At 44.6% G+C, this 15674-nt stretch overlaps 1 protein-coding gene across 4 annotated transcripts in view; it reads left to right on the top strand.

Moving 5' to 3' along the window:
- MAD1L1 (mitotic arrest deficient 1 like 1) overlaps positions 1–15674 on the top strand; it is a 488928-nt gene that overhangs the window by 156268 nt on the left and 316986 nt on the right. For all 4 annotated transcript variants that reach the window (XM_059716930.1, XM_014610725.3, XM_019494775.2 and 1 more), the window contains one exon: positions 648–792. In XM_059716930.1, coding sequence (XP_059572913.1) covers positions 648–792 — 145 coding nt within the window. The remainder of the gene's footprint in view (positions 1–647; positions 793–15674) is intronic.

Raw genomic sequence — 15674 nt, 5'->3', positions numbered from 1 at the left:
CAGAACGACTCCAAGAATATGTAGAGTATTGCACTCAAGAGTTTCTTCGCTGAAAGCTGGGAGGAAATGGGAGAATTGGCTGCTGGGAGCTGGCCATAGTCTTGTCCATGTTGCATCCTGTGTGTTGTTACCCAGCCACAGGAAGATAGCACTATGCTCAGCCTAGGTTGTTGTCAAGTGCAACACATGGGTAGTTATCACAGATACTTACCAAATAGCTGTCTTTAGACGTGAACCATGCACAGTGGCAACTGTGACTCCAAGTGGTTACAAAGGAAAAAGGTAGAGTGAAACCCTGAGACTTGTGTTGTTGCTGGAACTTATGTATGTATTTAACAAGTTTAGTTTAATATGCACCTGAGAGGAGATTTGTTGATTGTAAAGGATTGCTGTTTTTATATCTTGTACGTGCATAGTATATATAAATAAAGAGGTGGTGCTAAGCTCCAAGACTGGTCATTGAGCGTCTCTCTTTTTTTAATAATGTCCTTCCAAGTAATGCTGATGACGGCAATGCAGTTTACAGCTGCACATGGGCATAGGTGGGATGATACCCTAGGTCCCATTACTGTTGCCCCATCCTCCTGGTTTTGCTGAGGCAGTGTTAAACCTCACAAGCCCATTCTTTCTTTCTCTCTCTTTCTTAGTGCCAGGATATTAGAGAAGGCTCGACAGCAGCTACAAGAGGAGGTATTACGAATCCAGAACCAGTTACTGGATGAGAAGAAGAAACGTGAGCAGCATGAAGCTCTGGTCAGACGCTTGCAGAAACGAGTGCTGCTCCTCACCAAGGTACAGCTTCTAGACCTAGCTTATATGCCCTTCTCTTTGACCTACATGCTTTTCCTGGATGCCTTTTGGTTCTTGGTTGCTCTGTTCTCGAGTTGATACCGAAGTACTGCCACGTGTTCTCCATGTTTTAGATACTAGAACAATGCCATGAGTTTTGTCTTCGGGAATAACTGTACTGGCTTCATTACTGGCATGCTGCCAGTTGTTGATGTATAGATGATACGTCACTTAATCTCATTCTTGGCATCTGCAAGTCGCATTATCGTTGGCGTACTTCTGTCACCTGAGCCACTGAATGGAGTTTATCATGATTCTGATGGCGACCGCTCCCACTTTCCCTAATAGAAGAAAATGGCTGCGCTACATGGAGGACAAGGAAGGCACTTTACTCTTATGCTGAACCAGGTCCTTTAGAATATAGTAGAAGGAGTTAAAGCAGTTGAGTTTTACAAAAGTTAGTTTTAGTATGGTGCTTCCTTTGAACCCGCCTACAAAAATCTTTAGCAGCGTGTAATTTTGATTAAATTTGGTAGGATGAGTCAAAAAGCCTATAGAATATTGATAATTTTATATTAAATTCTGTAACTCTCTTCTGTAAGGGAAGATTATTATTTATTACTTCTCTGTTGCCACAGAGGTGTGCACTGCACCTCCCCAAACCACCCATGCATAACATCACTCATCTGAGCAATTCCCTTGAAGCCAGTAGGTTTTCTCACATGAGTTAGCTTATGTCTGTGCTTGTTTGAAGGTTTGTGATTGCTGAGGGAAGCAAGAAAGTAGGGAGAAGAGAGGTGGGTAATAAGATGCTGTTATCTCAGCTGAAGGAGGTCATACCCAGCAAGAAGTCATGAGTGAGTTTTGATCGACAAATGTCCTGTTTAGGCCGAAGGTTGAAATTTCTGACATGGGAGGAATGTGGTCCATCAGAAAGGGAGAAGAAGCATGCTGCTGCTGTTTCAGGCTTTATTTCTGAGTGTTAACTACAGTCTCTTGATTGTGCTTTAATTGTTCTCTGCCCAGTTCTGTAATTCTATGTCACTGCTGAGCCAAAGAGGCTGTGATGTATGGTACGCTGAGCAAGGCTTGCTGGAGTGTGAAGCAGCTGTTTTGCAAGAGGGTATTATTTAAAATCTTTCTGGCCATACTATTTGATGCCATGGAGAGTCCTCTAAGTGGGAAGAAGAAAGAGCTTCTGTCACTTTTCTTGACGTGTCAGGGAAGGCATTGCATTTTGAGTGCCTGGCAAAACCTTTGCACTGCAACTAGGAAAGGAAACCTCTGCTCCCTTGGGTTCACCAGAACTACAAACTGCCAACCAGGGCTTTTCCAGCCCTCCATACGTTTCTGGTTTTGTTGTCAGTCTATCATGATACAGCTGTGGGTGTAGGCCGATCTGGGAAATTCTGGATATTCTGAAGAAGACGACAGCTGGCAGTCTTCTGATATCAATAAATATTCCTGAGGCTTTTTAGAGCATTTCAGACTTGAACAAGCATTTAGAGAGGATTCGAGAGAGACAGATTTTTGTGGGTGATAATCTTTTATTATCCCAACTACTAGTTTGGGATCAACTTGGACAAGTTTTCATATGTACTGCATTCTTCTTCAGGTCTATCCCAACCACGCAGTTGGTCCAGTAAAAGATATCGCTCACAAAAATCCTTGCTTCTCACCTATTTTATGGATTATCATGGCTACATCATTCCAGCACTACCACAATTTAGTTAAAAAGTAATTACCCAATAGGTTCCTAAAATATTTTCTTTGTAACCTATTTCCACTCCTCAGCAGATGCCCAGGATTTATGGTAGAACAGGGTACCAGGTTGGTTTTTAAAATGCTGGACAGAAAGACTGTAGTGTCCTTGCAACTTTATCATGGAGTTGATGATATCCTTATTTCTGTGTTGAAGTGCTGGGACTCTTGGACTTCTTCATCTCTGAGGTGTTTTCTCCCAGAAGAGGAGAATGGCCTACCTGGGTTCCAAGCAAATACACTTGGCTTCTTGCAGGATGAGCTTTCAGTGGGCAGTGTAATTCCTCATCTAATTCCTTTGAAGGAGAAAATGCACATACAGCTCTGAGAAATTAGATTGTCTCGGGATTGCTTGAGTTCCTCGGGAAAGCACCGCTGTATTGTGGTATTTGGGCACTGTATCTTTAGTGCTGTTTCTTCCAGGGGTTGCTCTACCCATTAAGAATTATGAGAGGTAATTTCATTTAAGTTAAAAATCTTCTGATTTTAAAATGAGATTGAGCAAATATATTGCTTGTTAAAAATAATAATTTTGCACTGAAAGCTTATCACCTAGAGTGGTATATAATCATCTAATTAGTGGCATCAGTAATGGACTGTGCGGCTGTCTGTGTCATTGAGAACGGAAAAAAGGCAGAGGACTTAATTTGTCCAGCTCTTTATATTGAACCTTGTGTACCTTGTTAAACAGGATTATGGAAATACCATTTTAGGAGAAGCTGCCTTAGATATGACAGTCTCAGTTGCATCCTGATATATGATTGTATCTGGCCGCCTGATAAGGCAAAGAATCTGTTCTATTCTAAGCAAATAAGGAGTACAATAGACCCAGCCAGTTTAGCAGGACTCAGTGATGGTATCTTCCTCTCTTTGTAGATCTAGGCATATCTGGGAAGTCACAATTTGATTTCTGTTTATCACTTCTATTTAAAAGTCAACCACAAAACAAATGTTTCCCCATCAGAGTGGTTTCTGCTACTTAAGTAATAAAAGCATCCACTCCTCCTTGACACAGTGCTCAGAAGCAAATTGTTTTGCTGTTCTTATCCCTTTTTATACTTCTCATGTGAGTTAGCTTACACATGACCATGTCTGATCGTAGGAGTTGGAGGAAGTGGGAAGTTAAGAAGAGATTGGATAATTTTTCCTTTTTTTTATGGTCCCCCTTCACGCCTGCATGGCTTGGGTCTTTCTCCTTATTTCACCATTTGTTGTCATCCATCATCTCTTAGCCTCATTGGGGTGCTCTGATCTTCCCATCATTGTTTCCAATCTTTCCTACCTCTGTTTTGGTCTCTACGCCTACTTTGTGCTTCCTTGATCTTTCCTGCCTTGCTTTGGTTAATATTCAGCTTTAGCATAGTTTTCAGTACATGCCACTTTCATGAATCAGCCCAAACATCCATCTTCTGTTTGGGTTGCATATGTGAGGCTTGGGAAACAAGTACCTAGGTTTCAATCTTATGCTAGTACTTAGAATTCTCTTATTTATGAAACTATGCCAGGGGAATAGGTTTAAGCATGTGAGCCCTGGCTCCTAATGCTAATACAGTCGTTATTTCTGTGCTGAGTGCTTTGCAAGTTGGGGTAACTGTTTCCAAGACAGGAGTGCAATTAGTTTTTGACATGCATATGTTAAATTAAGTGTCAATGCTAGACTTGGGCACCCTAGAGTTTCTCTGAAATTGATGGTGTGAAGGTGCTTTCTGGAGTGCTGTTCTTCTCACTTTATGCTGGTAGATGAGAAATGTAATGTTTGAAGGGACATATCTGCTCATTTTCCAGCTGCCTGAGTTCTGCTTGGCTGGGCTCTGCTGTGTGTTGTATAAGATCAGAATTTCCTGAAACTTTCACTTTTGCTGTAGTGCTGATGCCTTTCCACAGGTGACAGCAAGGGTGGGAGATTTCCCTGAAGTCCTGAGGGAAAGGCACAGCCTGACTTGATCTCGTCTCTTCCCCTCTTTTTCTGATTTGATGCCAAATTGGCTTTGAATGCCATGTTTACTCACGTAACTTTGCCTTTGACTCTGCTGTCCTTAAGCTTGTTTGCATTTCTTTCTCTTTCTCCTTTTCAGAGAGCTTTGCACAGAGCTCAGGGTACCTGTTTACAGAGCAGGCTGTAAAAGGCAACGCCACTGCTGCTGGATTTGGGTCTTTTAGGTTCTTTTTGGTCTCATGGCGCTCAGGTGAAGTACCTGAAGGCTGGAAGAAGGCCAGTGTGGTACCCGTCTTCAAGAAAGGGTGGAAAGTAGATCCTGGGAATTACAGGCCATTCAGCTTGACCTCAATCCCCAGTAAGATTCTGGAGAAAATTATCAAGGAGACCATTCTGGATAAGCTGGCTAAGGGCAACATCCTAAGGGACAGCCAGCACGGGTTTGTCGCGGGTAGGTCTTGCCTGACTAGTCTCATCTCCTTCCATGACCAGGTGATGTATCACCTGGACAAGGGAGAAGAGATTGACGTCATATATCTGGACTTTATAAAAGCCTTTTATCTGGTGTCCCATGACCTCTTCATGGATAAATTGGCCAACTGTGGCCTCGACTGCACCACAGTCCAATGGCTGGAGAAATTGGCTCCGAGGTCAGACCCAGAGAGTAGTAGTCAATGGTAGCAAATCATTATGGCACTTCGTGACCAGTGGTGTCCCCCAAGGCTCTGTCCTTGGACTGATTCTCTTCAACATCTTTATCAACAATGTGGCCATTGGTGTCAGAAGCGCGCTGGCTAAGTTTGCCGAGGACATAAAACTTTGGGGCATAGTGTCCCCACCTGAGGACAGGCTAGTGCTCCAGGCTGACTTGGATAAACTTAGTAAGTGGGTGGATACAAGCCTGATGACATTCAATACTGATAAATGTAAGGTACTCCACCTTGTAGGGGGGGGGACCCACAGCATACTTAGAGGCTCGGCAGTGCTATGCTCGCTAGCACCATGGCTGAAAGAGACTTGGGGGTCATGACTGACCACAAGATGAACCTGAGCCACCAGTGCCCTGTCGCAGCTGGTAAAGCAAACAAAACGCTGGCTTGCATCCATAGATGCTTCTCAAGTAAATCTCAGGATGTTATCCTCCCACTGTACTCAGCCTTGGTGAGGCCACAGCTGGAGTACTGCATCCAATTCTGGGCTCCACAATTCAAGAAGGATGTGGAGAAGCTTGAGAGAGTCCAGAGGAGAGCCACATGCATGATAAGAGGGCAAGAGAATAGGCCTTATGAAGAGAGGCTGAGAGCCATGGGACTCTTCAGCCTGAAAAAGCGCAGGCTCGGGGGGACCTGGTGGCTGCTTACAAGTACATAAAGGGTGTACATCAGGACCTAGGAGAACGTCTGTTCACCAGAGCACCCCAAGGAAAAACAAGGACCAATGGTTATAAACTCCTCCAAGACCACCTTGGTCTGGACATAAGAAAAAATGTCTTTACTGTCCGAGCCCCCAAGACCTGGAATAGACTCCCTCCAGAAGTGGTGCAGGCACCGACTCTGGACTCATTCAGGAAACGCTTGGATGCTTATCTTGCTGGGATCCTTTGACCCTAGCTGACTTCCTGCCTGTGGGGCAGGGGGCTGGACTTGATGATCTTTGAGGTCCCTTTCAGCCCTAACATCTATGAAATCAAGATTGTTCCTTTTTGAGAACCCTGTTTGAATGCTTCCAGCTGGTTGATTCAGCGTTTGCTAGAATCAAAGCCCTGATCTACCTTGTGGTAGAGGATGGCTTCTGGTGTCAGGGAGCAGGTTTGGGGACATACTGAGTAGAAGCCAGTTTGGGAAGAAAGCAAATGGTGATCCTTTGCCAAGTGTCCCAGTCTGCTTGCTTGGGGGGAATCAGAGTGGAAAGTCAGGACTTTAGGGTATTTTTGCATCACTTTGGCATTGCCCAGGCGCAGGAAAGCAGCTGGGTCCAGCCATCTGAGAATTGTCTGTGGGTTGGGGAGCAGCAGTCCTTTGTGTCCTTTGTCTCGTGCTGAACCTCTGCAGCGTGGATGGGATGCAGCCCCGCGGGGTGCATTGAGTAAATGGCTAGAACACAGTGCATCCTGATGAATTAAAGAAAACAGCAGCTCAAAATAAGAAGCATTAGATAACAATATGTCCCAACCCATGCAAACCCTCAGATGGCAAACTGTGTCTTGAACATGTGTTGCCGTTGTCTTACTCATTGTTCTCTTGCAAGGGACTAATGCAATCAGTGAATTAAGCTAGTTTTCCTGAATGTTGGTCTGTTTGTTCGTATCATTTGCTCCTTGTTTGTGGATCGCCTGCCTTTGGGTACTCTATTCCCAGTGGGAAAAGCTTTACATTTCCATTGTCTTTTCAGTGTTGTTCAACCAGATCATAAGTTCTGAGGGTAAACCTGCTTTTAGTGAGACATCATTTTTATAGTGGTGGTTTGAGTAAGAGATTAAATAAATATTGATTAACCAGCGCAAGCTGATTATTCTTGCTGATGGTCCCTGGAAGGTATCTTTTCGATAGTCAACGCAAACTGTATGAGCCACTCTTAGGGCTGAAGACTGCAGAGATCCATCAGGAATGGAGCTGTGTGATTAAACTGTTCATTAAGCCTGGCAGAGGCAGAATGTATGGTTTGATCTACCACCTGATTTGTTTTGTAACTGGTAAAGATTCAGCATAACACTGTTTAGTGCTCTGCCATGGTGGCTGATCTTAACTCATAGGAAATAGTCTTAATGCTTTAGGAATTCAGGCAAGTGAGTGAATTAAACCATTTAACAGGGATGTAAACAAGTTTAATCCTCAACAGCCCATCCATTATAATAAGAGCAGTAAGACTACCAAAACCAGCCCTGAAGTAGAGCTTCCCCTAGGTATCTCTGTGCACTTTGGGTTGAGACTGTCAGGGCCATGGGATTGAGTTGTGCCTGCTCCCATATGTCCTATTTAGTACCACCCTCCCCTTGGAGGCCTAGGTAACAGTGGTTTCTAGGATGGTTCCTACCTCCAGTTCAGTCTGACATTTCTTGCATTTCTTCTAGTTAGTGTTCAAGAGCGCTGGCTTCTGTTTTCTTGAATCTTAGCGTGGCCTGTGCTGAAACGCTTGCCATTGCCACCACAAGTCTACCGTCTACAGATGCTAGCAGGCTCACAGCTTTTGCCTCTTTTCATATAGAAGAGGTGAGGATTTCTTAGGGTGATGACATTTCAGACCAATTGTGTAGTTGGGATAAAGTTAGATGAGCTTTTGAATGCATGCCATTCTTTATCAGGTCTGATCACAAGAAGCCAGGCACAGTATAGGGGTGGATCCAGGAGGGGTGCAGTGGTGCAGTTGCATCCCCCGTCCCTTGATTCCTGCTCCATCCAAACTTTAAAAGCAACTGCCCGAGAAGTTCAGCGGCATTTTTATCCAGGCAGTGCTGAGCCAGTCAATTGATTTCATGGCTCATTATCATCCCCCTGATTCCTGCTAATCTCTCTGCACTTGACAGTTGTTAATGATCCTCTATCATTTTTAATCATTCTGAGGCTCTACTAGTCAAATGATCCTTTCTTCTGCAAGTTTCCTGTCTGTTACCCCTTCATAGTAATGTCTGTCAACTGTTTCACAGCCCTGCAGACTGTTTTAGCTCTAATTAAAAACCTTAACTCAGGTGTGGCAATACTAATTCAGGTATAGAAATGACTGACAGTGAAGTACTGGAGACACTATCAAGCTGCTCAAGAAGGCTAGGTTTTGTTTTGTGAATCTGAGTAAGAGACATACATTTAACTAGAGGACTAATAATAATACAGTATCCTTTAACTATTTTTGCCTAGTTTGTTGTGATTTTTTAAAACTTTTATATTTAATCTAGCAAATCGGTGCTCATTCCCCAAGTTATTCATTTTTTTTGCTTTGATCTTAACCTGAATAATATAGTGTTAGCCCTCGAGCAAGTTAGTAAAGCCATCTAGTTTTTCTGTAACTGGAGAAAAATGTGTTGTGTTTTATGTGATGCTGTGCCACACCGTCCACACCCCCCTTTTCAAAATCCTAGATCCGCCTGTGAAGATATACACCCATCAAGCACATCTTCAGACAACTCGACGGGCTTCCCTTCTATTTTTGACTGAGTCAGAAACACCAACCCTTAGTTTGAAGTCTCCCTGGACCTGCCCACCACATTTCACAACAGGCCAGGTGTGCCACAGGGGCACGGATCATGAGCTGCAGGTGTGCACCTGTACCCTGTTTGTGTTTGTTGAGACAGTTGTACTCTGATGCCTTTGTGTCAGGGATGGCAGGGAAGGGTAATGGTACCAGCCTCCCCAAGAGGATTTGCCAGGAGAAAAGTGGCTTTAATTTCCAACTGAGGCTTCTCAGTCAATGTACTGGGTATGATTGCCTCCACCTCTTTTTTTTTTTTTTTTTTGACCCTTAAAGCCCTGTATATAGCAGGGTATATCTTATCTCCTACGCAGATGTGGAAATTGAGGCACAGAGGTGAAATGACTTGGTAAAGGTCATACACTGGGGCAGCAGTGCTGTTGAGAACTGAACCCGTCTCCTGACTTGGTTGCACTCTCTATCAGGTCCTGCTCCTGTGGTTCGCTCTGTCCGTTAGAGGGCTGGTATCTGGCTCATAAGTGGGGGATTTGCCCTCCTGCACGACCCTCTCCTAGCGGGCCTTCTGCTCCAAGGTCCCGAGGCAGTCTTGTGTGGTCTGGCCAGGCCCGATCTATCATCTTTCTTTTCCTTTCTTTGTTTCCTTTCCATGTCCAGCACTGGTCTATTTTACCTGTCCCAATGATTTTGCTGTTCTTAATGCAAGAATCTTAATCCTCTGAAGCTTCAGCCGTCTGGAACAGCTTTCCAGCATCTGTCTTGCTGAATCCAAATCTCTCTTCAGATCTCAAATTTTGAGAGATTTTTCTCCTGATTTTCTCCTTTGCTTGTACTTTTTCATTTTTGTCTGCCTCTGTGTTGTATTTAGCTCTGCTTCTGTATAATCTAGCTGTAGTGTAAAACATTTGGGAATCCAGCTGTCGTGACGGATGGCATTGAAAAAATGTCGCGTTCTACCGATTTGCATCAGTATAACCTTCGCAGTTTTTGAATTACATGTGTCACCCTCTTCTGCGACATGCAAATTTGCTTTATTAACCAGCTAAAGAAATGAAGCCTGATTGGCCCACCCCATTTATCATGCAAACAAAATATAACAGTCCCTGGAATCATTTGTCTTGCTTTTCACTGTCTACAATCTCTGCACCAGCCTTCCCATAACACGGTGATCAGGATTACACAATACTCTTAATGTCATCTTAGAATTTTGTTAAAGTGCCGAACTAACTTATGCTGATTTATACTCGTTGCTTTGCTGTATTCATTGCAACATCTTATTTGCATGCTTGACATTTAAATATACTGTGTTTGGAATGTGTGATTTTTATTTTGAGACCTTTATTAAGCATCTCCAGTCTAAGGGTTTAATTGTTACTGATAGCTAAGGGTATAATTACCTCAGTAAAATATCATGACTATATTAAGCTAATGGAAATTGGCTTCTAGAATTGGGTGAACACAAACCATTTTCCTATTTGAAACAGGCTGTTTCAAGAGAGTCACTAATATCATTCGCCAGTGCAATTGCAGAGTCTCTGTATAGAGAACAAACAAGGAGAGCTGAAAGGGATGTGTTTTGCAAGGAAGCTGTTTGCAGTAGTTTTAGGGAAAGTGTAGAAGAATAAGTATCATAGAAGGAAGGAAGTATCTTCGTACTGAAAAAGAAAATATTGTAATTCCTAGCATGGATTGGATGAGCCTTGAATGGGCAGAACAAATTGGTGTTCTCTCATGTGGACTTGCAGATACACACGTGGGGTTTTTTTTATTCCTTCAACCTTACCTTCCTCTGCTTGCTTGGTTCTGTCACGTGCGTGTACAGCTTCTATTGTGGCTCATTCCTCCTCTTTCCCTAGGGCTGAGTAATTCTGTTCGGGTTCTTACTGATTTACCCCAGAATTACTCTTACAGACTTACTGGTTTCCTCACTTGCTAACTGGCTCCATAGATAACAACATGCACACCATGTTACAGATTGAAGCCTGCAGTAGGGCGTGTAGATGAAATGGGGGCCCTAAATTGAAGTGGTGGGTTTTTAAACAGGCCGGCAGGCTCTGGGGGGAAATCAGGCTCGCTGCTTTTCTTGGGCGAAGCCTGCTTTCCTGGGCTGCTGCCAGGCTGCCTGCAGGGCTTCCTACAGAGCCTGGTGCTTCGCTCCATGGCTGTAGGGGCAGCAAACTAAAACTCCTTAGAGGAGTTTTAATTTTCTGCGCCCTAAGCCATTTAAGTCGCATTACGCCACTGAATTTCCTACAGCGGCTGGAATTAATGCACAGCACGCCACCAAGGCACGCAAACACCAACACCATTAAAACTGTGCAAAAGCATTTAGCCCGCTTTAAAGTGTTGTGCACACACGCCCCTCATTTTGTCTACACACGGCGTAGGCCTGGAATGTCTCTTCTTGCTTCCTTTCACTTACCTGTGACCACTAGAGAAGTTTAAAAGTATGGGTTGTCCTTGCATTGCTGCCTTTCTGGCCGCTCTTCTGTACCATGGTAGCATTTAGCATAGTAGGTTCATTTTAATCCCTTAATTTTTAAAAGTAAGGGAATAATTGCTGTCACAATTCTGACCTTGAAGTTTCCCCGTATGGTGGTAGCAAGGTTTTTACTTGCACCATGACGTTTCAGCATATAGGAGAAATATGATGGTGGAGCAGTCGGCTATGCAATGTGGAGCTCCTGTGGACTTTGTGTTGGCAGGTGAATGTAAGCAGGCTGAGAAAGATGAACAGCTGCGTGGTTTTTCCCTGCCTTCCCCTTTTGAGGAGTGATGACTTGAGAAGTTTTTTATAGTAGTGACTAGCCATCTCCCTGGGTCACTTCTATGGAGGGGCTGTAGTGGAGAAAGTATTCTTCTCCCTAGCCATCTCTTCTGCTGCCCAGCACAAGTAGTTTGAGTTTGGCTTTTGCATCAGTTCCCACAGTTGTAGTAGGTACCTAATGCTTTCATTGTAGAAAGGTTAAATGACCTTCCCTGGTTTCAGCTTTCTAAACACAGGGCTGTCCCCTCATTTTTGGTGACAGTGTATCTGGCAGTAATTTAATGAAGAGACTTTTAAATGTATTATACACCAAGATAAGCAGGACAAATGCATGCTGTGTCCCACCTGATGGATCTTGTTCTCACAGATTTTGGAAATATGAACCTTTTCTTTTTCCCCGAACAGTAGCCAGATTTTGCTTTCTCTCAGAAGAGCATTAATATCTAGCTGACTGCTAAGAGGTTAGATTATGGAAATTGGAGATGCATTAATAAAAGAGTTTATCTGACCTTCTGGCTCCACATTTCTTTGGGGAAAAGGTCTTTATGGCCTCAAAAGGTAAAATATTGAATAAAAAGAGACAAGGTTAATCCAGTGTTCTGGCTAAGAAACGAAACGTGTCACATTCAAAGTTATAGTTCCCTCAGCAACTCAACCACCTTCTGCATCTCTTCTGCTTTATTTCTATGTGTGTTTTAACATTTATGCCATACGGCCCACAGCCCTGAATTATGAAGGCTGGTAGAGTGGGGATGGAAAAAGAGGCTGAGAGGTGGGGGGACAGGACCTTGCTCTGGAGCGAGTAGGACAAAAAGGAGAGATGTCTAGTGAGCAAGGAGAAGGCTAAGGATGAACTGGCAAATGTAGTAGCAGAGCAGGGAGGCTAAGGATGAACTGGCAAATGTAGTAGCAGGGGGGAGGACAGAGGGTAGGTAGAGGGGGAAATTTTGCACCTTGGGTGGTGGTCATGCCTGGGAGAGCAGCCGCAGTGGCTGCCAGTCTTGTGCCCCCTCTCAGTCGGTGTCCAGGACTGGCCACCTCGTCTCCCACTCCTGGTTATGCTCGTGGAGTGGGGTTTCCGCAGCGTTTCAGAGTGAACATGGGAAAACTGATGGGTTTGGAGGGCAGACTCTGTAAAGCATATGGAGGATGGCAGGGGTCCTGTCTAGGATGGTGCCAAGGGGTCTCAGTGCATTCCTTGGTTCACGTGGGTCTTACCCCGGGGTGGTGAAAGTATTAATACGCGTGCAGTTTCGAGATTTGTCCTCAGGAAATTGCAACCTTCTCTGACTGCGTGCTAGCCATGTCGACATTCTAGCCATGGAAGCCACTTAAGGAGGTTTACAAGGAGATGAATCTAGCAGTGTATCTTATTTCATTTTTTTTCTAACAGTGTCCAAGTGATTGTATAACAGTGTGAAAGACTAGCTGCTGAATTAAGGGCCTTTTGGCTTGCTTGCCACGTAGGATTGTTCAGTTAGATATCTCTTGTTCAGTGCCTGTTTGCAGCACTTCAAGTGTTTCCTAAATTTGATTAATATTTTAGAAGTCAAACGATTTTTACAAAACACCGGGGAACTGTACTTTGACCCCCAACTTGTCGCATGAAAGAGAAATTAAATGCTCTCTATTTCATGAACATTTGCCAAGCTAATATTTCAGCTGGGGAAGGCAGAGTGATTTTCTACCGATTCCCAGACTGAGCTCTGGCAAGGTTGTGGGGATGGGCTGTGGAGAGCTGGTAGGTCATGTGGTTTTAGCTGCTACTCCTTGTTTTTTGGTTTGTTTTGTTGTGTTTTTTTTTCTTTCTCAGCTGCCGTTCAGACAAAATGCCTAAGAATAGAGTCTATAAATACTCCCTGAATATTACTTTGTGTGACGATTTTGAGAATCTCTCTACAATTTACGGACATTACAAAATTGCTGCATCATGAATGACTTGCTGTATATGGAATCTGCCGTATCCTCTGAGCATCTTGTTGTTTCATATATGTTATGGTTGGAAGGGACCTCAGTAGATCATCGAGTTCGACCCCATGCCCTGGGCAGGAAAGAGAGCTGGAGTCCCACGACCCCAGCCAGGTGCTTGTCCAGCCTCCTCTTGAAGACCCCCAGGGTAGGGGAGAGCACCACCTCCCTTGGGAGCCCGTTCCAGACTGGCAGTCCATACCACAAAGAAGTTCTTCCTGATGTCTAACCTAAATCTGCTCTCTGTCAGTTTGTGGCTGTTGTTTCTGGTTACTTCCAGGGTCCCCTGGTAAACAGAGCATCTCCTATTTTTTGCTGCCTCCCCGATGAATTTGTAAACGGCCAGAAGATCCCCTTTCAGCCTTCTCTTGTGGAGGCTGCAGAGATCCAAGTCCCTCAGTCTCTCCTCGTAGGGCCTTACCTGCAGGCCCCTTACCATATGAGTGGCCTCCTCTGGACCCTCTCAAGGTTATCCACATCCCTCTTGAAGTGCGGCAGCCAAAACTGGATGCAGTACTCCAGCTGTGGCTTGACCAGTGCTGCATAGAGGGGAAGCATCACCTCCCTGGACCTGTTCGTGTTCCATCTGCTAATGCATGATAGTGTGGTTAGCTTTACTGATTACTTTGTCACATTGACGACTCATAGTCATCTTGGAGTCAACTCTGAGATCCCTTTCTGCCACTGTGCTGCTAAGAAGGTCATACCTTAGCCTGTAGGTATGTTGGTGATTCCTTCTCCCTAGATGCAGCACTTTGCACTTGTCTTTGAACTGCATCCTATTCTTTTCTGCCCACGTTTCCAACCTGTCCAGATCCACCTGGATTGATCCCTTCCCAATAGCATGTTTACTTTACTCCATAATTTCTTGTCATCTGCGAACTTGAACAGGGTGCTGTCCATACCCTTATCCAAGTCACTGATGAAGACATTGAATAGCACAGGTCCAAGGACCAAGCGTTGGAGGGCTCCACTGCCCACATCTTTCCAGGTCAATACCAACTCTCTGGGTGGAACTCTTAAGCCAGTTTGCTTAAGGGTTGTTGTATGTCTCCCAAATCAAGAACAGAAGGAGGGTCATTAAATTTGAATGGCTCCCGTCCAAGGGGGAGTAGATAGGTTCAGTTTGGCTGAAACCTAGGGAGGAAAACCAATTACATCCAACTTCTCTTCAAATACCTGTGGTCCATAGCTGTAGAATTACCCGAGTGGCAGATTATAAGAACAGAGGAAGGACCATACCGGGACACACCAATGCTCCATCTAGCCCAGTATTCTGTCTCTGAAACCATAGGATTTTAGGATCCGAAGAGGTCGTGTAGTCGAACCTTCTGCTTCAGGAAGGTTCATCCCTGCCTAAACCATCCCAGACAGATGTTCAGAGCTTCAGCAGCCTCTCTAGGTAAGGCTTATAGTTAGAAGGTTCTTCTGAATATCTCAACTAAATTTCCCTTTTTACAATTTAAGTCTGTTGTTTTGTATTCTGTCCTCAGTGGATGCAGAGAACCATTGGTTGCCATTCTCTTTATATCAGTCCCTTTCATATCTCAAGGTTGTTATCAAATCCTTGCTCGGTCTTCTCTTCTCTAGACTAAATAATCCCAATTCTTCCCACCTTTCCTCAGGTGCTGATAAAGCCTTTTAAGAACACACAGACTGAGAAGTGGCCCCCGATATGGAAGCTAGAAAGAGGAAAAGAGGGGTGTGTTTTTGTAGGTGATGTGGGTCCTGGCTTCCTGGGGAAGTTGGAGAGAGATTCCAAGTTTAAGGTGGGCCCATATGCGAGAGCAGAAAGATTCTGGGTTCCTTTGGGGACTCTGACCTCCGCTTTAGCGGGGTGAGGAGATTGGAGTAATTCCCTGGGGGATGCTGAGCTACGTGGTCCCATTTTTGTGTAGGAGTAATGGCCAGAGGACACGTTCTCTGGAATTATGGTACTGAGCTGCAGCCCAGGAAAAGGGGAGTTTAAGAACGCATGGGTTTGAGTCCAAGCTATCAGCCTGCTGAATGTTCAGCTAGGAGAGGTCTACCAGGGCTGACACTGCAAGCAGTTGAATAGTTGCCACACAAGGCTATAATGCAGGGACGGGCAATTATTTGGTCTGGAGGGCCACTTAGGGAGTTTTGGTGAGCTGTCACTGGCTGTGCCAGGACCCCCGCAACCCACCCACAACAGCTTACCAAAATGCCCTAAGCAGCTTGGCTGGGTGGATGGGATGGGGCCACAGGCAGGCAAGCAGTGGATCTGGGAACGGGATGGCCATGTCTGAGATCACTGTAAGGTGACAGTGCAGGACCAGGCCCCAGGGCAGA

Source organism: Alligator mississippiensis, chromosome 13 (genome assembly GCF_030867095.1).
Source record: "Alligator mississippiensis isolate rAllMis1 chromosome 13, rAllMis1, whole genome shotgun sequence".
In the NCBI taxonomy this organism is placed as follows: Eukaryota; Metazoa; Chordata; order Crocodylia; family Alligatoridae; genus Alligator; species Alligator mississippiensis.
The sequence above is the reverse complement of the archived record's forward strand: the minus strand, read 5'-3'. Positions and strand labels throughout refer to the sequence as shown.